A 24,192-nucleotide genomic window follows, 5' to 3' on the forward strand; every position below is an offset into this window, starting at 1 on the left:
GTTTGGTATTCAATTTGGAGAAAACAATGCTGTAATATTCACTGCATCATAGTTAAAAAAACAGGGAAATGGATTCTTTCTTTTTGTCTGTGTAATTATTTCAACTTTCATCAAAATCTTTATAAGAAAACATGGCTAAAAATGGCCGTGTGCTCACTCTTTTATTCACAATGTTGGGCCAACGGTGGCCCAACTTTGTAAAAAAATAGATGTAAGATCAGGGAACATAGGCAGAGTTTTTCAAATGTTGGCCCACTGTTGGACCAACGTGTCAAAAGCCACCGTTACTTTTAAGTCATTAAGATAACGTTGGGCCAATGTTGTCAAACTGTTGGCCAACCAACCAACCATATACCAACATTGGCCCAACACACCTTTGCTATCTGGGTAATGGACATAAAAATGGAACAGGAACATTAAAACGAACTAGGGTTTATAATTATCCCTGAAACTCTAGGATTATTCCTGACATTTTAGGACAGCCTAAGAAATTACATCACTCATGGCAATTCTGGGAGCAGCACCAGCTTGGTCACTGATCTGTGGTACTTGTCACCCCTAGATACTCGTACGACAACAGACCGGATTCTGCAATCAGGGCTCGGGCAGACTTAAAAAATCCTTCCAACAGGCTACTGTCCTCGGGACCTGTTGGCTATCAGCGATCAGGACAGGGTCTCCAACTTTGAGGTCAAGTCCATCTTTGTACCACTTATCTCTCAGTTGCAGACTGGGCAAGTAGAACATGATAAACGTCTTCCAGTACTGATCAGCTACAGTTTGGTAGTGTCGCCCCCAGCTCTTCCCTAGTCTCTGATCAGCACGGTAGACCACATAAGGATGGGATGGATCTGCCCTCCCAATTAGCAGTGAGAAGAGAGTAATTGGGTCGACATCGGAAACATCACTGTATAAAACCTAGAACAGTACAAAGTCCATGTTTCGCAGATCTAATTTCTCGATCCCAGGTATCACCGAAATGTGGAGCATATGGTGGATTGAATTTGAATTCGATCTGCTGTTTGGATAGACACTCGGCCAGGATTGGATTCATGGATTGGAATGCCCATCGCATCTATCTACAATTTCTTTCTCCCATGTGGGATTGTGACCACAGCGGACATTTTGCTAAACAATTTCAGTGTATATCAATTATGCTCTCAGTCACCCAGGCTCCATTTTTTCATCATTGATGGAGCCTTAATTAATAAAATTAAGACTTAGTAGGGACCTGAGCCGAAACTATCATTCCCTATACTACTAGATGAGAGGGAGCAAGTCGAAACACTTTCAGTGATTGGTGAACAATTCTACTGAATTCTTGTCCATATATAGCACTTCACTTTAAACCATTGGAGTGGAAAGGTGACTTTCAGTTGAGGCCCTTCAGATGGATCCATTTTTGATTGATGACTTCTCTGTAGACCCATGAAGGTCCGGGTTTGAATTGGTCTTCAGTAACCCATGCTTGTCGTACGAGGCGACTAACAGGATCGAGTGGTCAGGCTCGCTGACTGGGTTGACACATGTCATCGTATCCCAGTTGTGTAGATTGATGTTCATACTGTTGATCCCTGGATTGTCTGGTCCAGACTCGATAATTTACAGACCGCCACCATATATATTAGACAGGATTTCATGGGTTTCTGGAGATGAAACAACGAAAAGCCATCAGGAATACATCCATGTCCATAGATTCCAGCAGATCGAAATTAATGGCTCTGGTTGTCAGATACTTGAAGATCGCTCCGAATCGTTTCTCTCTTCAGCGGCCAATTTTGGTGTTCATTGGCCTAAAACAGTCTACTCCAGAGGAGTAGATCAGCCATCTTTTGAATCTCAGGATTGGCTCTTCAGCGCTGGCAGTCATAACACTGCCCCTGATGACATTTTACAGCCACGGCTTACAGAAAATCAGCGTTACCATGCTGTGGATAAGCTGGAGACTGGAATGTCCCAAAATGAAGTGGCCAGACATTTTGGTGTCAATCGAAACTTGATCTCACCTATATGGAGACATTATTAACAGAATGGGAACAGAAGAGATTTGCCTCTGATGCATGACACCATGTCAGCAAGACAACCACATGTGGCTGACCCTTCCAAGGAATCGATTCTATACTGCCAGTTTGACTGCTCAGACCACTCCTGGCTTAAGTCCAATCAGTTCTAGGTCTGTATGGAGGGAGAACAACATTCGGCCAGGACTGCCTGCAATACATCCAATTTTGAACCCACGTCACTGACAGGCATGTCTTGCCTGGTGCAGACAGCATCTACGGTACCGGAGACAAGACTGGGATAGTGTTTTGTTGAGATGACAGCTCAGATAGCTGGGCAAGGGTGTACAGACAGCAAGGTGAACGGTATGGTGATCTGTGCGTTGTTCAACGTCGACAGTTTGGTAGAAGCATTATGGTATGGGCAATCATCACATCTCATGGTCGGACACAACTTGTTATTATCAATTGCAATCTGACAGGTCTGCGATACAGGAATGAGGTCATTGGGCCTCATGTCCAGCCTTTCATTAAAGGACATTAACTTCGCACTTCAACAAGATACTGCCTGTCCACATGTCGCTCGTGCTGTGACAGATTTCCTGAGACAACATAACATTCCGGTACTCCCCTGGCCACCTGGCCCCTATCGAGTACGCTTGGGATGAAATGGATGCACAATTATGTTAAACCTAGAATCAACCATGGATGTTAGCTGAATTGGGACAAGCATGGAACAACATTCCCCAAGCTTTCTTCAATCGCTTGGTGTCACATATGCGTTGTCTTTGTCAAGCCTGCATCAACGCCAATGGTGGGCACATGAGAAATAACTGTCTTTGGCAAATTCCATAGTACAATTTGATAAGGGCTTGAATATTGATGAACAGTTTCCGATTTAAATTCTCTGTGTTGTGAATAGAACATGTAATAAGACAAAATCTTTAGAGAAAAAGATGTGGTGAGGGGAAATCGGCTTTAACATCTTTTGTGATTACTACATTTATACAGAGAAATCCTAAACCCTAAAGAAATCTGGATGTCAACCATGTCACTGGTTGAGAAGCATTAAGTTTGCTATGGCTTTATTTAAGAATGTTCTGTCTGTTGCTAAAAGTCAGTTGAAGAATACAAATTTCAAATTTGAAATACAGGATGAATCTATTACTTCTTGCAATACTCTGGAAAAAAACTTTAACAATTCCCTCAGTATTTACCAAGACCTACAGAAGAAACAAATCAGCTTGAACAGTATTGTTGCAGTATATTTTCCAAAACTAAACGCTTACATTTCCTTGACATATTACTATATATACATCAATTTGAAAATTTAACTATAGATTGTATATTGGTAAATACTTATCTCATATTCACTTCCTCTTGTTGTTATGATAATGGATTGGAAACAACTTGGAGTGAAGTTTTCAGCCTCTTAAAACACATTCCATCTCCATCTGGGCAGTCACAGACAGACAGACAAACAGACAGACAGACAGACAGACAGACATTACTTTATTACCTTAAAAGGAATTCGTTCCTCATGCAATGCATACAGGTTAAGCATGTGACTTCCACCTATCTTCCATGTCTTGGGGCCGAACAGTTCCTGCAATCTGCATAGGTGGGAATCTATAAGGTGAGATCGATTGCTTTATAGAACCCAATAGCTTTACTCAACACAAACTCCAAGGAAGTGGGCAGACCTGAGTTATGTGATTTCAAACCGTATCATTTGTCTAAGGACAAATGCTGATCCGAGAGACAAGGACAGCTTGAATAACACTTGGATAACATATTCTGTTGGGTTTAGGATTTCTCAATATAAATGTAGAACACTTTGAAGCATGCTCTAAGCAGATTCAGAAATCATACTCCACTTATGTGATTGCTTGCATGAGCAGCGGTTTGGGAGTATGCGTGAATCTCTTCAGTGCCGTTGTACTAGGCCTCTAGAGTCATTAATGATATCCAGCCTGTGACCAAGAGTTGGTTGTACATCGACACCCCAGCTGAACATTGAGTGAAGACAATCCTTGACGAATATTGACATGTCAGTTCAAAATTGACATGCTTTATTCTTGAATACACAAAGCATTTGATTGTTTGGTCAGCATTCCAGAAGTTGGTGAGTAAATAGTAAAGCATATGACTTTACAGATAACAACTTTTTGTTTATTGCATACAGCGATGACCACAGACAACTGCAAAGACTGCCTCCATTATGGAAATGAGCGGACACTTGCTGGTGGTATGTGATACCTCCTCTGGAAGACAACGCTGTAATAGCGTAGAGTCTACCAGGAAGATCAGTCTAACTGTGAAAGTCATAATCAGCTGAGGCTAAGTGTCTCAAGTCCGATGCCAGGGGGATTAGTAGGGGAAACAATGCAATGTGCTATGCAGTGAGACTCAAAACACTTCCATTTGTGATCAAAAGTAAAGATTAGAAGTGCAATAAGCTGCAGCGATCGTCTTTGCAACTCTCTTTGAATACCATTTGGCAATTGCAAATTTTTCTGCAGATGTGCCAAACATGAAGACGTAGTATCTGAGGTGATTAATGAAGATGATCAGGGTGAGGATGGATCAAGAGGTCATCTGTTAAGAGTAGGGCCAGTGGGTCTGGATCGGCAAGGTTTTTGAGGTTGACATTCCAAGACCTTGCTGCCCATAAGGACATATACACAAAGAACTTAATTAAGCTCCCACTGTATTTTTGCAATGATAGGTTTTTAACACATTCATAAAACTTCTCGTGGTTATTCTGACCCGTATGATCCTTTGACTCATAAAAAACGACAAAATGATTGGAATCCATGTTGATTTTATAATGTTAATTGCTCAATTTATAAAAAACCAATGATTTTCATACAAAACCATGTCTGTACAAGTATCTCCCTGGAATGTTCAATGGTGAATGTGAACATTCAAAATGTCATTTTGCGTGTATTACATGATTCATGGTCAATACCGAGTGTAACCTCCATGTGACTGTATGGCAGCCAGCATACTCCTCCTCATACCCCCTGTCAGCCTCCTGATCCTCTGAAGGGGCAGTCTATGCCATTCTTCATGTAAATCAGCTTCCAGTTGGGTAAGGTTCTGTACAGGAGGATCCCTTCGCTGCACACGACGACCAATCATGTCCCAGATATGCTAAAATCGGGGCTCATTCAATCATGTGATATGTCAGGGGGTGCTTAACTAAGTTCTTTGTGAATATTTGCTTGGTGACTTGGTATGAGAATGACCCGAGGGAGGAGACCTGGAGGAGAGGGAATGCATAAGCATTCATTCCTTCACAGAATATCGTTGGAGCACCGTGATCCCAAGTGAGGGTGTCCGGAATTGAATATCCAAACCTGGCTAATTGCTTTTGAAGCTTGTCGCATACAGGTGTACTTGTGGGGTCAAGATCATAAGGCAGATTAATCAAAAGATCTCAAAAGATCCAGCTTTATCATCTGGGAGACAATCGCAGGATGCTGAACCAATGGAAGACAATTAGGATTAACACCTTCAAATTGAGATTGTTGAACCATGAGACAGCGTCAATGGACTTGATGCTGTAACTTGTTCTTCCGTCTGTGTGTGGAAATAAACTTCTTGCCTAGCTATGTGTCAAATACATCACTGATAAATTCAAGTCACTAGGTCAGAACCATCTTGGACTTGAAAATGAGTGATGTGATGTGGCTAAATAGCCACAGGGCCACAGAAATGCCAAATTGGAGGACCCTCCACTAGTAGTGTACTCAATGGAAGATGAAGCAAAGGACACTTGCGATGACCTGGGAAGATCAGCCATGAAGATACGCTTCCTGGAGATCTCCATGTTGAAGATCATTTACAACTTGCCCTTCTTTGGAATGAGAAAGATTGCAGAATAAAAGCCAGGGGTGTCAGGTGTGGGACCGAACAACTCTATTGCTAATTTCTGCAATAACTTACAAGAGGCTCTCTGTGACGCTGTCAGCTGGGTCTGACAATGGGCCAGGTCCAGGATCAGGGGAGGCAATTCCACATTTGGCAGACAACAACCTTTTGGCAAAAGGCTGACAATGTAAGAGTAATCCAGCAAAGTCCAATTCTGAGCAAAGATCCCTATTCTTTGCCTACATATGATGGGTAGATCAAGACAACTGGGGGCAGAGGGTGCTAGTTGTGAGCAAAGTTCAGGGAGTCATTGCTTGGAAGACAAGTCCGCTGGCTGGATTGGGGGGTTTTTCAATCCTGAAAAGAAGTTGAAGACTTGCTGAAATGTCTACCACATCCCCTGGAGCCATGAAAAGAGTCATAAAGATCACATTTCTGAGGTACATAATGTGCAGGATGATAACAGCAAGGAAAGCACATGATCTTTTGGAGTTTCAGAAGCTCAATGGAAATTTGAAACTGAGTGTCTTTCTCCACCTTATGAGAGACTGTGTGGATTGCCTCATTTGTAGTGTATTGGTGATAATAAGTTGTGCCATTAGTATTATCTGGGTGACTGGAAGCGGCATGGCCTGTATGGGGTAGTCAGGAATAAAGTATGGGACTGTCAAGACATGTCTCTTGTCTGTACATGTGAGGAACTCTGCCCTGGCAAACACTACATCATTGAATAAGAACTTGCTGGACATTGGTTGATGAAAAAGGCCCATCCTAGCTTGAGCAATGAAGAGGACCTCTGCATCAAATCACTGAGATAACCGAAGAAATGAGAGACTTCATACAAGACAATCTACAAGTGCTCATGGATAAGTGATATAGCCTGTTGAATGTGTCCTTGGTCCTGCAACAAGGTATGAGTAATCAACATAGCTATAGTTTCTGACACAGACAGGATCATATTGAATTCTGGCAGTGTTCAGTGGATGGCTACATCTAGATCAATCAATCAGTTCTCTATCTTCCACTAGAAAGTATGTATGGTTTTGCTTCAGCAGAGTGTCTGAATGTCCATATCCAGTTGAGGTGAAACAATCAAGCAGTCAAACCCATGAACATACAAATCTTGGACACTCTTAAGTTCACCAAAAACAGTATTTATTGAAGATGAAAGCTCAAACATGATGGGTCTAGAAGGCAAAGTAATACCACTGAGATCCTTATACTTCATAGCATAAATATAGCCAAGTCAGCAGAGGAGGAGCTCTTAGGAAGACTAAGTTGGTCCATGATCCAAATCAGAGTTGATAAGGGACTGATGCTATGGATGGTGGTTTCTCATGTAGACGAATCGTCATCCGTCAACAACCCATTAAAGTGAAGTCACATGGCTGGAAATCTTTGTTGATAACAACAATATATTCTTCTACTATTTCGTTCCACCTGAGGAACCAAACTATTTCAACACAGCGTATAATGTTTAGTATCATCACAAGTTATAAGAAATAATGAAATAGTCTTTCAATAAAAAAGAAGAGATAGCAAAAGGATCGCCCGAGACAAAGGATCAATCGCCCTATCTAAGATGTAAATTAGTCCTAAGATTCCCACATTCACCTGATTGTGTGTGTGTGTGTGTGTGTGTGTGTGTAACACATAAGCTGAAGGCAAGGTGAACAACAGATGATAGAATGGATGGAGGAGGATAAGTTAAAAGCGCAGAAGACCGAGTGATCATTACAGAAATTATCGATTGGAGCGCAGAGGTTGAAGATGCCAGCAGGATTGTAGTAGAATCTAATGGAGGCATCTAAGGCAGTGACAACTGAACAGGAGACAAAGAGTTGTCACAAGTAGAGGAACTACGGCATAGATCAGTTATCTTCGAAGGACCACTACCTCTACCACTACGGGTATGGACATGACTGGCATCGGAGGATCAAAAGTCATGAACAGAGTTCATAAAAGACATCATAAATTCTCATACAGGTATGCATCAGAAGAGGTGTCAAGAAAATCTCATTGTTAGCATTGGTTGGTGATCTAGAGGATCCGTACACCTTCTTCCTTTTTTTTTTAGATGTCTTAGATGAAGACAGTTCAAATTCTTCAATATGTTGTTCATAATCCCTCCTTTGAATGTCTGGAGCTAGCCTTCTTGTAGATTGTAAAAGCTACAAGCTGAGTAACATTTATGCATGGAGCAAACACCAATACAATCCATGCACAAAGAGTGGGGGTCAAATGAAGAAAAGGAGAGTTTACATCTACCTCATACCTCTATCTTTTGATGAGCTGCATCATCCTTTCCCATACTACAATCCTCTAGGATAGACAAATAACTGGGACAACAGTCGGCATTAGTAAAAAAATAATCTTCAAAGACAGGGCATCTTCACTCTCATGCGACAAATAAGAGAATGAATATAGCTGGAGTCACATGATCAACCGGAGCATGTCTGCATGTATTGCATGAGCTACCTGTGACTGCCTAGTAGTAGTACACAAGATGGAGCTGGGGTGTATTCAGGCTGGATATTTTAACATTTATTTCATGTCGTTTTCCTCTCTCTTGTCATAAATACAAGAGAAAGTGCATAATGTGAGATAGGATAAGTTTTTAAAATATTGTTAATTGTTAGTTACACTCATTTGTTACTGTCATTACTCACTTCTGTATTGTGTTCTGTAATGATGCTTTTCTCTGTTTTTCTGAATGCACTGCATCAAGGAGGGCCTGGAAACTGCAGTTGTGGATTAGCTCGTCCATAGTGTTCACCATTACACATTGGACAAAATCCCTGGAAACAAGATGGGCATTCTATATATGCAGTGATAAATCTACAAATTCAACTGCCTGAGTCCCGGGACTCACTGAGCTGAATAACTATGAGTCCCTCAGAACTTTTATGAGTCCCTAACAAAAATTAATGCAACAAATATTATTCAAACTGGTTTATTGTTACTATAGGTACAGGTGAGTCTGACCGGTCTGGGATATACCACAGAACAGAGCTGGTAGTACCTAAATCGTAACAAATGGATACTCTTCCATTTTAACTTGTAGTTCATACCCTATCACATCAGACACAGATGTTAACAGATCACTGGCAGTGGTTGGAGAATCATAGTTGAGTTTACCTTCCTTGAGAATTTCAATGTCTTCGTTTTCAAATTCATATAAAAAGTCAACAAAACGTTTAAACTTGTCAGTGGGATGTTTTCACAAGCTAACCAATGAACAGATTTCATCAAGGCGACAGCTGCTTTGTCTTGTTTTTCATACATACGTGCAGTTGCAACCTGGAAATCATCACAAAGTTTTGGAGCCTGAACGGACAGTTTATTATCCCTATGATGAGATGTCTGGTCGAAGTTATATTTTAAAAAATTTCTGCATTTAGCATCTTGTGTCATACCATTTTCAGTACATAGTTTACAAAATATTAAATCACCTTCCCTGTCATAAGTCAGCCATAACCGATGAGTATTCAGCTAACCTGACTGAAATGCCCTAACTTTGTGTTTTCTGTCAGTATCTATCTGGGCGGCATGTCGACTGCTATATTATAAAAATAACAGCAGGGCTCTACATGACCTTTGACAAGCAAATGTTTTCTTTTACTAGAAAAAAAAGAAAGTTACTAGCCAGACCCATGTTATTTCACTGTAATATTTTGTGAATAAAGTTCTACAATTCCAACCAAAGTTTTGTTTTATTTCTTCACTCTGTTCAGTGATTCAAAAAACAAATTACATCAAAAGAAATATGCCAACTGGAAGCCACTTTAACAAGTATGAACACAAATAGTAACTGTCTTATTTTAACTATTAACATTGAACGAATTATATCATAAATGTCATCATATTTATAAATGAAATGATTCATTTATATGATTTCTTTTCCAGGACTTGAGATTCAGAAACTTAAACAGCAGAATGACATTCTATTTCAGCAGAACTTTAACCCTGTCAAATGTCACTTTCACTTTCAAATTACATGCAGATAGATTTAACAGTTGTTCAGCTACTGACTAAAGCTTCCTGCTTTTCTCTAACTGGTACTGAGAGCTCAGATTTTGTCTTCACACTGTGGATTCAGAGTCACAATGTTCATTGACCAATCAGTTTGTCTTGAAAAACCTCATTTGCATATCGCTTACCTCCCTTAGCGTGTTTGTGTCTATTTATAGAGTGTAAAAACTAGGTTAGTAGTTTTGCACATGCTCAGGCAATGAATGTTGGGATCTCATTTGCATACCGCTTACCTCCCTTGGCGTGACCTAGATGTCTATTTTTGGAAACGCGGAAATGAACTTAATATCATGACGAATGAAAGCTGCGATCGTTTTAAAAATACTGTGTACTTATTAGCTCACGTCAATTATTTGAGAATGGAAGTTAATCTACGAAGATTTAGCCATATATACTTTGATATTGCCTCTCCACAAAAACAAAACATTAGTGTTTCATCACACATGTAAAAAAAATATGAGTCCTGTCAGAATTTATTGCGTCAGAGACGCGGGACGCGGGGTTGGTTTATCCCTGTATATGCCAATATGCATGCCAGTTAACTGTTTGTTGTTGTAAAATAGATGTCAGTCATGGCATGCATATTTCAACTTGACAAAGCATATTTTCAGACATCAATTCTTAACTTTTCCAACTGAAATTAAACTTCCTCAAGGTGAAACATACCATCATTATATATCAGATACTGCTAATTACTGTATTTCATTTGGTATTTTATTTAGAATTAAAGTGCATAAGAAAGTGCACACATCCTCGTGATCAATTTCAAGATGATCTGAAAAAAGAATCTGACAACATAACACTGAAACCAATTTTTTTATGCTGAAATGTTTAGCAGGAGTCAAAGGTCATAATGAAAAGTAAGAACAAGACAAAAATTAATCAAATTACAATATCGAGTGTAACTTTTCTTTAAACTATACCACAAGTTTGTTTTAAAGCCATTGAAAATATCCACTTCATAGCAGTTTCAAATGAGATGTTGGAAATGTATGTTTATATTTACAATGTTTACAGTGGATGACAGTTGATATAATAAACTTCATCAGGGGAGGTACGAAACAATTAATTCTGGTGTCATCATGGTTTAAACATATTTTTATTCATGAAAGTGAATTGGGATTGGTGAACAAGCATTACTGCTTATGTTAACACAGCTCCCATGCAACATATAATACAACATGAAATGGAGGATTTTACGTCATCGATATTGACTATTGCATAAATATAATATTTTTAAATATATATAAATATATAGAGATTACATCAAATACAACTATTCTCTAAGTAGTCATAAGTTAGAGAGTTACAGTTGTGTGTGTCTAACAAGCCATTGTAGAAATTAATCATGAGAAAGTTGTTGGGTAAATTTAATTATTTTCCTGAGAAAATTTGAATCATTGTGTCTTGATGATATAATTGTGGACGGATTCAACTATTTTCTGGTTAACACAAGGAGTAAATTCTTTGTTTCCATTTAAAATAGTATCCAGGTTATATCCGGTAGTGTAAAAATATATATTAAATCTTATCTGAGTATAGTTACCGCAAATGAGGAAATAGTGTAGGGCGTTTTCACTCTGATATCCATAAGAACAACATGGGCTGTCTATTAAATGTCTGTTATACTTATCGGCGTTTAGGTCGCTACATCCGAGCCTGAGGCAGCAGTGAATGATTTGGCAAAGACGAGTGCCATAATTAAGGTCAAAGTAAATCTTACTTTCGGTTTTTGCAATTAAGTTCTTAAATTCTGTGAGACTGCATGACGCTTTGGAATTTGGTAGGGCATTCCATAAATCTATTTTGGCAGGTAAAAAAGGATTTGGCATAAGAGGCAATTCGACTGTAAATTCCTTGTATTTCAGAGTTATTTCTTAAGTTATAGCCTGTAGTTCCGGATACGGAGTTTGGGATCAGGTCACAAAGATATTTTGGGAAGTGCTTGTTGTACATCTTAAAGAAAAAAGTTAACTTCTGGCAGAACCTTCTATCTTGCAAGGACTGAAATTTGGATTCATTATAAAGTTTTCACATGATAATCGTTATTTAAAACTCCGCAGAAAACTGATCATAGGGCGAACTTTATGTACAATATCATTAGTGTGATCATTTCACGTGCAATTGCTTTGGAGTGTTAATCCTAAATGTTTATGACTTATTTTATGATTGTTGGTGTCATCATCATTGGTTGGATAAAAATGTACTATTATTACTAGTACTGTTGTATACTTATCCTGCCTCTACTGATTGCTTTGTTCTCCCTTAATCCAAGGATGGAGCTCAGAGCTATATCCCCCCTCCCACAATCGATAATCTTCCTTGTAGAAGAAGATGACAACTGGGATGATGACCTTGAGATTTCCCACACTTTTTGGCCCTTTTCTTTCTTTGCACACCAAATACATAAGCCAGCAAGTTTGTTATCATGGCACAGAAACTACATTTACTATCTCTGTTACAATACTCAGGTACCCGTTGAACAGATGGGATGAGGTTACAATCTGATACACTGTGTTTACATATAGAGCAAATTTTCATGAAGCAAATGATGGTCATAATTAAGTTGAAAAATGAACTTAAACAATAATCAAACTGAAAAAAAAGATATGATAAATACAAGGCCTAAAAAGATAATCCATGCCTCAAATTGTCGAAAACTCCCTATAATTTTGGTAGGATAGTATGGATTAAACACACACAAAAATTAGCCCATTGGGCGAAAAAGGAGAGAGTGACAAGTCACCATCTTGGTCACATGGGTCTGGTGCGCAAATTGAGGGGTACGTTTGGGTGAGATGTTTTTGCTGTTCTTTGGGAACACAACACAGTAAGTTCCAAAATATCTCAGGTTAAGGTAGATAGAAGCAAACAGCATGAGCCAGGATATGTAAAAATTGCAAAATTTTAACTTTTTACATAAATATCACTCACTTCTGTACCTCCCACAAACTCCAAATGGCCGTGCAAATAATATGTGTATGAAGTATTCAGTCAGTCACATGTAAGCTTGTAAAATCAGTCTGTATTCATTTCTTAAGCTTCTCAGTTTGGATTTGTTTTTATCTTAAGTAAAGAAAAAAATCATGAAAAACAATAATTCCTTGATAGACTCCTTTAGGGTGAAGATGCCATGTTGTTCAGAAAAACCAGGATGTCCATTGTCCTCAACATGGATGTGTTTGTAATATTCTATTCAGAGCTGCCAGTGTTTGCTTTAAGATATGTGGCTCTCAATGTTTTGCATGCATATACCAACAATTAGAAAGCTTCGATGCAGAGTGGTGATTAGGGCTTTTTTCAGATCTTGCAGGAAAGAGGTATTGAGTAAAATAATCAATCACACTGATATTGCTTCATAAATAGAGGATATTTTATGATTGCCCATGTCATACTATGTTTACGACATGAGTGCCTAAATGGTGGTATTTCCTGAGCGAGAGCAAGGTATATACCGATCTTTAGGCACAAGTGTCGTAAACATAGTCTGATATGGGCACAAATATAATATTCTGTTTAGTACAGAAGTCATCAAGTTGAGGAAAATATACCCAAATCGACTTTCAAACATAGGCTGGCTACCCGCATTAGCCGCATGTAGAACACAACATCACAAAAGAAACATGGCGTCATAGCATTGTTCATGACATCACGTCACCATGACAAAGTGATATTTTGCCCCAGGGCATCGTATGGAAATATGAACCCCGATATTTTCACCCTCGTAGGTAATAAATTTAGTTGTACCATGGAAGTAGATGTTGAAAAACAACAAAGAGACCAAAATATGGGCTCACTTTGGCCTCTGGAACACTTTTTGTAAGCACTCTATCGTGATACTTAGATTTATGCTTGCCATATTATTCATTTACCTATCATCTTGAACTTTAGCAATATTATCTCCAGTCACAGGGTTTTGCCGCAAAGTTCTTCCAAATGTATGCAGGCTGTTCTTGAGATCTCTGCCTGTGCTAAGAACATCTTCCTCAACCTCTGCCAACTTTCCAGCATTCTTTGTTGTGTGTTTCAGCTCCAATTTTCTGACAAGCACAGACTGGTACTTATTTTCCAGATCTCGCTGGCCTTCTACCAACTGACTGACCTCTTCTCTCACCATCTTAAAGAAAAATGTCATACAGGTCCAATCAAAACATTTACATTATCATCTCAAGTCAACACATAAATATCTATGTAACAGTACTACAAATAATTAAAAATTGACTGTGTGTCATTTCATCACTGGAAAAAAAGTCCACACTTACAAGCTTGGAAATGTCTTGGAAAGATGATGTTTCCAAGACATTTCCAATTTTGGAAAGATGATGTTTCCAAGACATTTCCAAAAATTTCCAGTTTTGGAAATATGAGATTTCCAAAGATTTTCAGTTTATTGCATATAGCAATAGTAAATATACGAGTATGAGTTATTTGAAAATCATTGGTGACATTTTTAATTTTACTGATATTACATGTAACATCATATGCATACACAATATTGCATGTATACAAATATACAAAAATGAATTGTCTGACAAATATGATGAAAGTTTAAATCAGCAAATACATAATTAAGCGTTAAATGTTAAACCAGGAAATATATACTTTTGTGCACTGTGCATTATACATAAATACATACAAGTGTATTGTTTGTTTCATATGACACAATAATCACATTCACAATCCCACCAGATTTTGCAGTTTTATAACCCCATGCCTCGATCATGTCATATTTGATTACTTTTAATGACTAAGTTGACTAATCATTATGAACTGTGTTCAGTGTGGTCGGCTAGTGACCTTGGTCACTACTTGAACAGACTATAATTGTGCAGGCACTGGACTGTTAACCCGAATCCGCTTATAGCCAAGTAAAGTGCAGGCAAAAAGAGAATACACCCAAGTTTCTATGCCTCTCAAAGAAGCCTGTGGAAGTAAGTTACATCTTTGAAGGGCATTTAGAAGTTGAATGCATAACAAAAGCAAGATTTATGGATGTCAACTTCTGTATTGTGACCTGATTTTTACCTGATGAAGGAGCAGGCATACGCTCCGAAACGTCGTGTTATTCACAATAAAGACATTGACATCCATAAATCTTGCTTTGCTTATTAACAAGGTAAGTTATTTAAATCTGCTGAGCTGTAGGTTTGTTAAACATGTCGCGATGTGATTATCGCTCTAACACACCTGAGAGATTCTTCAACAGTGTGGTATGCACAGGCGGTGAAAGTTGTATTGCATTGAATTTGGTTGGTTGCATATTGTTTTGTGTCAATTTGTATGAATGTGTGGATGAGGAACCTCGCATAATTATGACATTAAAATCAGACTGAAATTAACATTATTCCATGGTCAATGTCACAATGCTGGTGAAATGGTAGTATACAGAAGTTTGTTTCAGATTTTTTATAATCCCTTCTTTTATGCAGATAAATTTATTTAAAAATTAACGAATAATGCCATGCTTCTCTCAGAATGAGGGAAGATAATTTATTTAGTGTTTCTTATCAAATTAGATATTTCTTTTTCGTCTGAACAGAATTCACAAATTACGTATGTTTTGTGTGACTGTGTGTGCATGCACTCATATATAACATCTAGCTTGATAGGTATTAAAATCAGGCTGTTTCTAACCATAATGACTATTTTGGATGGAACACTTGAAGAACGAACTGAACTGGAACAGTAACATTTCTCATGTCATCATGTGAGACTCAAAACATTGAATGAAATAAATGCTGTATGATGAAATGGATCATAGAACATTATAATGGCATAAATGATGCTTAATGACACATGTAATGACAATAAATATATAATCATTATGTTAGTTAACTCATGACCAGACACATCAAACTGGTACTGATAGATTTATATCTAATATGTAAAAATTCAGTATTTCTTAGTACCTGAAATAGGATTACACGAATTCGGAATGAGATTGTTTGATGGGCATTCTAGAAGTTGGTGACTCAAAAATGAAACATACAACTTTATGGATGACAACTTCTTATTTATTGCATAGAGCCACGTTTCGATGTAGATTCTTACATCGTTATCAAGATAAAAGTGGATACAACCAGATGTAGAGGAATATATATACACAGTATGTTTTGACAACAGCAGATTAACATTAACAACAACATGTAATTGAATAACAACTGGTACATAATTATGAGAGGCCAGTAGGAGACTAAGAACAACATATGAAGCTGGGAACGAAGCCAATAAACAAGGGGGATTAAGTTGTAATAACAAGCTGATTGGATGCTTATAGAGTCTATAGTTTGATTAGTTCTTCATAGGTCGATGGTATGTAGTATCCTTGGTCTCTGTTGATCAAAGGTTTGTGGCGACGGATTTCGATGGCTTCCAAGAGTTTTCTTTTGTGAAGTCCTGATTCTTGGTTGATAGGATTTCAAATTTGTCAAACTGGATTTGATGGGTAGGGAATTTCTGTTGGTGTTTGGAGAGGGCTGATTTGCTGTCTGATTTTGCTGTTGAGGTTTTATGAGATTATGGTTTGTTTTCATCAAGTTAGAAAATCAAAACTACTTTCCACTCGTAGTTAAATATGTATTTGAATCGTAACCAAAAGCATTTTGCATGACACAACTTATAACATAACGATTTCTTCCAAGGAAGAGAGGTGGGGGGTCGAAGTGACAATACTGCGCGACAAATTTCTTGCTACATTCACATGGTTAACGTGCACTCATCAGTATGTAGATACTAGTCAATGTACGGCTTTATATTTGGTCTTATAATCCTAATTAGTTTATTATCATACTTGTATGCATTTTGAAACTAAATAAAAAGCAGACGATCTGCTGATACTTATAGTGCATTTATAAAAGGACTGTAATATCTAGACATTTTATAGTTTGCCAATGTGAATCATAATTCGCACACACTCTAGTGTATGTCTCATTACACTTCACTGGCTTAAAACAACGATTCTGTTGCATGCTACGACAAATGAATAAAAACAAAATGCAAATATTAAAATTAAAACAGATTGATTTTATAGGAACAATGTCAGGCTATTACCTTGTTCGAGGAATGTATCCATCAATATCCACAAAAACGAGTGATATGCCATTCATCTGCAGTTGTTCCAAGTAATGTGTCTTTTAACAATCTAGTATAAAAAAAACTGATATATCGTTTCAGGTATGTCACATTGGTGTATAGTCTCATTGGTCACCCAAGATAGCACACCTGGCAACTGATTGCATAATGTCCGCCATTCTTAAAACGGGAATTTAGTTAGCCAATAATGAGCAATCAATCAATGTATTGGCGGTTAATGCTTTGAAAGAAGGACGTTGTTTTTACGCAGACACAGACACGACAGAGTGTATTCAGTATAGAATAGTAAACCTACATACATAAACACTACCTTTTGACAAATCCGCTGTGTAAGATAAAAGTAATTAATCAATCAGCATGATATCGGTTAATCCTTGATCGATGTTTATAATGTTGAATATTTACTCCAGACGCAAAAAATGCCAAATGGGAACCTTTGTCGGGTAATCTAAGTGGTGTTACCACTAATTATACCTGTTATAAATTCATTAACTGACCATCAAGTGAATGATGACAAATAACATGTGAAGGTTTATACCACCTAACACGGGTTACAACGAGGGAGTATTAATTGCTGTATTGCATGTGAAAACTTATGGGCCGACACTGTTTTGAAAACACAAACAGAACTTCATTGCTGCATAAGAAATACATATAAGCATTTGCTGTGTGCTAAAACTGTATGTACCTATTTACCTAAGTGAAATTTCAGATTTTTCTAGCAAAGGCAAAACAGGGTTGTTTAGTTTACCGATTCAAATAAATCAAATGTCAATTTTTAATATCATACATAATAGATGTCATATTTGTACATGACACGATTAAATATCGAGGTGAAAAAACACAGAAATGGGATCAATTTGGATCAGTCATTATACAAATAAGACATAACGACACCAAGCGATTTTGACAGAATCATCTATGAAAACAAGTTGTAACTCGGAAACTAGGCAAAGCAGGAGACAAACTTATATGACAGTAGATTGTGAGAACATATAGCTTTCATTTTCCACAACAGTTGTCACGATTTCAGGTTTATACAAACCTGTAAACAAGATAATTTACCCCCCTGAAATGTAGATGAATTCTGCATCGGCCCTCATATCTATTCCTCATATGACGTCACAGAGACGCCCCTCTCTGATTGGTTGAAATTTCGTTCATGGGTGAAAATTGTGCACTGTTGTCAAAAAGGTTGATTTAAGTTGATTAAAGATCGAAGTGAGTAGTTTCATTTATAGCAATGCCAGTTAGTGATTTATGTATTTGTACCCCCCTAGAGTATATGTGATCTTTAAGACAACATTGCACTGTGGATAGGTGAAAGATGCGAGCCAGGTAATTAGCATTAGCCACTGAAGCGTGAGCCTTTGTTCTAGGGCTATAGTGTATATCTACAATGCCACACGATTGAAGATGTATGCAAGTGTGTGTATAGTTTAAACAATATTTATTCTTGTACCACTAGTAGTGTACAGTGGGATTGACAAACAGTGTTTGCCCTATATTAATGTCGTTCCCCAAACTAATACATATTACAACAGTCCTTCAAAGATTAGATAATGCAGTGTCCAAGTTGCTGCATCCCAGTCTAATACGACAATGTAAAATTTAGCTATTTCTCAATCCACAGTTCTGCACAATTTCGTGTCCACTAGGCTGTCCTACCGCCCAGTGTCACTAGACAATTGGTCCATACAGCAATACATATGTGAATGGAATTTGTAAGTGTAACAGTTAAAATGTTACCTTCTCGTACACGTGTTTAGTGGTATTGGCACTGTTTATCACTGTTAAAAAGTGGATGCTTACATACATAAATAGGCTTGACTTAAGAACTGGTTCTTAACAAGCAGCAAAAAAACATGACTTTAGAACCGATTGTTGACTTTGTGAATAGGCTAGGATTTAGAAGTGGTTACTAGCACTCAATGATTAGGCTGGTATTCAGAAGTGGATACTTGCACTCGATATATGTGGTGTCCATGTGTGTAATATTACAGCCAAAGAAGAATCATTTGTTAACATTTTCAGCCACCAATTCTCATAATTTTCTTAATACACTACATCTTTTGCACCAAGCATATTTTTATTTACATGCTCTGTAAAATGTAAAGAAATTCAAATAATACCCTATCAATGTATCTCACTTTAATATAAATTTAACTCATCTTACAAACTGAGAACACGTAATATGAAAAATGTAAAGAAATTCAAATAATACCATCCAAATGTGTCTCAATACAAAATTCATGAATCTCACTAATTGATCATTTTAGTGATACAGACTATAGGGCTCATCTGGACATGCTTTATCAAAATACTAACCCTGGTCAGCCAGATCCCACTCTGGCTATGTGAGAGACCTGTTTGACAGAATCTGGCTTGGTGAGAGGACACATCAGAAACTGGCAATAACCAGCCAGACATGACCTTGCTAATTAGGGTGTTAATTATAATCTGATATTCGTTAACTGTAGTCTGATTAACTACTGGCAAAGTGGGAGTAAATCAAGAATGCTGATCAAACAAGCATTGGATTACGATTGGCGTTGTGTTCTCAATGCAGGTTTTAACATTTTCTAAACAAATATAAGTTCCTTCGCGAGTTGTTATAAGAGGATAATCCGGATTATGCTGATGAGAGCACACCTAATGAGAAACGGAGCCAAATATATGCCTATAGTGTGTTTTTTTCAGTCTCAGTTCACTTAGCATATGTACATTAAAACATAAAACACATAAAATATATAAAAGGCGTAAGCCACGAGTGGTAACGGGAGACTACATAGACATATTTTATTTAACCATGTTACAACATGCTACATTTTACAGTAATTACAACTAGTTATATTAGTTAATGCCTGATTCTGACAGTCCCAAATTTGACAGTGAAATTTCACACTTCTGTAATTAATCTTGCAAGTTGTCCCAATTTTGACAGTGAGCTTACCGGTCGTCCCAATTTTGAGTCCACGGCTCATACACGTTAATTAATCACTGATTAGCCAGTGATTGTGGGAGCTACTGTAACAGAAGCTTCGGATAGTCAATCATTGTTTTTGATAAGACTAAAACAAAAAAAGACTAAAACTAAAACAGTCTATTCTTGAAAGTCAATCACTTCAAAGTCAATCACTGAGCAGCTTTGTCAGCCAGCACACTGCCACAGGCAGAAAGATATGACGCCATAACGCCATGTCATGTATTCCACACCAAGTTGGTACAAAGTTGCTGAAGCATTTTCAACACAACGTCTCTTCATCTGTTTCTGCCCACCAATCACCCCAAGCGGTATCAGAGTTCAGGAATGTTACTTGTTCTGTACTTCTCTCAGTTGATTGCATTCACATAATTACCCTTAAATGGTACAGCTAGTTATCCCAGTTTTGACAGCGAAACTTCACACCATAATGGATCAGTGACCAAGACGCTGTCAAAAATGGGACACTACCGTCATATTACATAATATTACGAAATATTACAAAATATTACAAAATTTTAAATATACATACACATTCATACAAGTACATTATAAATTTATTAAAGATGTATAAGAAGAGACGCTGAATCAGGAAACTGTCTAACAGATAATTTTCCACTTTGAAACTGGTGTCTCAGTTCTTGGAGACGACGTATTTCTCTGTATTTCTTCTTCGTGGGTTGTCTTTGGCCTCCGGCATATTGCACCAACGAGATGTGGGAATAAACTTATGTTCAAGTTGAGCATTAGCCATTTCGAAATCGAATGTACACTTTCTTGCTTCTCATAATATATCCCCATGTAGTTAAATATGTTCATCATTGTGAATGATTTGATCATGTTTTGACGCGTTCGGCTTCCGTGTGCTATGTGTTCACTTCCATCAACCACCAGCCTTGGAATAACAGGTCACATGAGATTAGCCATGTGCTAAAATAACACCCAAACTTCAAGGCGTACCGCTTGTCGACGTCCTGAGCCTTATGAAAATCTAAAGGTCGGCTTCCTGAGCCGACACCTTCTCAAACTATTGTCATATAAGTGGTAATAATTCATGAGCATTAGAGATCAGATTGGCTTGCTTATTTTGGAATTTAAAGGGCCACTGATCCAGAGCAATGTCCGTGGACTGGTTGTTGCTTTTGTTATTGTTTTTCTCCAGTGAGTACCCGGATGATATCCCAGTATTCATGACTGGTTCGTTACCTCTGCTGCGCCACCCTCATCCGCAATTGATAGTATAAGTATAGACTGATCACCAAAGATGAAATCTTTTTACTCGATAATCTTATGTTGATTTTGTTGTAAAATTATGTAGACTTTGATGAATAATTTGGTTTCTTTTTTCTTAAAAAAATATTCACTTGGATAAAAATGCTGATTTTGATGTAACATTTTCATTTCATAGTAATGTTGACTTCATAAAAATGTTAATGTAAATGAATGTAGAATTTGATTTGAGAAATAATTTGACCTTGAATTTGGTGAGAAGCCTGATATAATAGCATTGTCTTGAAAGTAAGGCTAACTAAGTACATGGGGAGTCTTGGGGAGAGTAGTGAGCTTGGGTTCACTACTAGTCAATCTGAATTAAATGGCATTATTTTGATAACAAATGAAAACATTTTAAGTTTAACCATCTGCCAGTGGTAAAAAATGTTAGGACTGAAAAAACGAAGTCAATGTACGTATATATATTTTGTCTTATAATCCTAATTAGTTTTCCTATCATATTTGTATGCATTTTGAAACTTAATAGAATGCATATACTTAGTGAATTTATAACATGATTGTAATATCTAGACATTTTATAGATTGCCAACGTGTAATGCCAACACAGAGGGCAGGATCGCTCATGTTGTTTTATATTTACTTTTCGCCCATATTCCAACATTAAAGGATGGTCTGAACAACGAAACTTACTCAAAGCAAAACGAATCATTGCGTTGCCCTCCTAGGGGGTCGAGTGATGGTGTCACAATGCACTAATTTCCACCGGACCCCGTAGTTTGAGCTAAATGGGTTATGTTTGTGAGTGCTAAGCGAGCGTTGTGGAAGCTTGGAACGATATCTTAAATGTGTTCAGATCGCTTTGCGGAAGTTAAAGAATCAAAACTACTTACTAGTTGTAGTACAATATATATATGATTGATGACCAAAAAGATTTTCCATGGCACAACTTGAAGCATAACGATTTCTTTCTCGGAAGCGAGGTTGTGGAGGAAGTGACAATAATATAGTAAGTAATGTTATATTGACCCCCACCTCGCTTCCACGAGAGAAATTGTTATGCTATAAGATAAGTCATGCAAAATCCTATTGGACATCAATCAAATACATATTTTACTACCAGTAGAAAGGTAGTTTTGATTTTGTAACTCGGTGAAAACAAACCTAAATAGCATTTATTCTCAGACTGGCGGATGTTCGCGACAGGGCGCTGCCATTTTTAATAATCGTAACATCACGGGCTAAAGTCTGTTGAAGAATTAATGAGATTATGGTTTGTTTTCATCAAGTTAGAAAATCAAAACTACTTTCTACTCGTAGTTAAATATGTATTTGAATCATGGCCAACAGGATTTGGCATGACACAACTTGTAACATAACGATTTCTTCCTCGGAAGCGAGGTGGGGGTCAATATAACACTACTTACAATATTATTGTCACTTCCACCACAACCTCGCTTCCGAGAAAGAAATACTGCACAATAAATTTCTTGCTACATTCACGTGGTTCACGTCCACTCACCAGTATGTAGATACTAGTCAACGTGCGTCTTCATATTTTGTCTTATAATCCTAATTAGTTTTACTATCATATTTGTATGCATTTTGAAACTTAATAGAATGCATATACTTAGTGAATTTATAACATGATTGTAATATCTAGACATTTTATAGATTGCCAACGAGTATCATATTTCACACACACACAACACACACACACACCCTGAGTGCGACCTAGTGTATGTTGTCTGTCTCATAACACTTCACGGCAAAAAAAATGATTCTGTTGAATGCGATAACATATAAATAAAAACAAAATGCAAATATTAAAATTAAAACAGACTAAAGTTATAGCAACAATATCAGGCTGTTACCCATGAGTTTTGTCTGTGACAACGACATATCTGTGTCACAGTTAGATATTCTGTCAACGCTAAATAATGACATCGCTCAGTATCGAACTGAGAAAGTGACTCGGTAAGAAGAACGTGTGGTGAAATAGACAAATGAAATTATATAAACAGTTAAATCAGTAATCTACTGGTATAACATAAAAAGCTCGCGCCTGTGAAATATCAACAAAACATTAAAAAAATTTAGCTCACACCAAAGCCTTCACCGAGTATTCACTGGACAACCCGCTCCGCGAACCTGTTTCACTGGGCATGAGCTATGAGCGCAGCCCAGCTGTTGAAACCACTTTTCCCCAAAGCGCTTGGGGAAAATTAGGGAATCATTTGAACTCCGATTTCGCGCGGTTTTTTCATCACGGTTTTTTTATACTTTATATGTTGAATTAGCATTTTTGATGATTTGTTTCGGTAAGTCCATACCGAAAGGTATCAGAATCTGCAAAGTTGTGTTTTATGTTGCATGTGACCTTTAACATAACGTTAGGAATACTTCTTACCGTTCTTTTTTAAATATTCGTTATTTTTGTTACAATCTATTTGAGATTTGATTTTCCTTGACTTCGTTGTGTACTGGTCCGTGGTTGTGGTCTCCAGGATTTTAGACATTATGTCAATGTTCAATGTTGAGACTGTTGCTCTGCAGTCTTTCTGACTGCATCTCCATGAGATAGATTCTCTCCTTCTCTCTTGTTCAGAATGAACATATACCGGTAACCATTTACACATAGATATCTTCAACCACGAAAAGTAGGAAGAAACTTCTAGTCTAACTGTGCATTTACCATAACTGAATTTGTGGAAATAATGGTGAAAAAACTGTCATTTCCAAAATTCTTATAGCAAGTTTCTGCAAGAAAATGAATAACTCACAACTTATGAATTGAGTGAACTAATTTATAAATCAAAGTGACTGTGTGAACTCACTAACATGGATTCAATCTCATACTGGTAGTCTGGTATACAGTGAAGCCCCGTTAGTCCGGACTCCGATAATCCGGATGTCTCGTCTCCCGGACGATTTTAGCTTGTTACCAATCTATGCCTAGATAATTTGCCTCGATAATCC

At 37.6% G+C, this 24,192-nt stretch overlaps 1 protein-coding gene across 2 annotated transcripts in view; it reads right to left on the reverse strand.

Moving 5' to 3' along the window:
• LOC124286823 (dynein regulatory complex protein 9-like) overlaps positions 1-24,192 on the reverse strand; it is a 129,632-nt gene that overhangs the window by 67,066 nt on the left and 38,374 nt on the right. For both annotated transcript variants that reach the window (XM_046723263.1, XM_046723262.1), the window contains exons 3-4: positions 13,781-14,025; positions 8,546-8,674 (exon numbers count right to left, since the gene is read on the reverse strand). In XM_046723263.1, the coding sequence (XP_046579219.1) occupies positions 8,546-8,674; positions 13,781-14,025 (374 nt within the window). The remainder of the gene's footprint in view (positions 1-8,545; positions 8,675-13,780; positions 14,026-24,192) is intronic.

The sequence above is a fragment of the Haliotis rubra genome, unplaced genomic scaffold (genome assembly GCF_003918875.1).
Source record: "Haliotis rubra isolate DU_JTF1 unplaced genomic scaffold, ASM391887v1 Scf392, whole genome shotgun sequence".
Lineage (NCBI taxonomy): Eukaryota > Metazoa > Mollusca > Gastropoda > Lepetellida > Haliotidae > Haliotis > Haliotis rubra.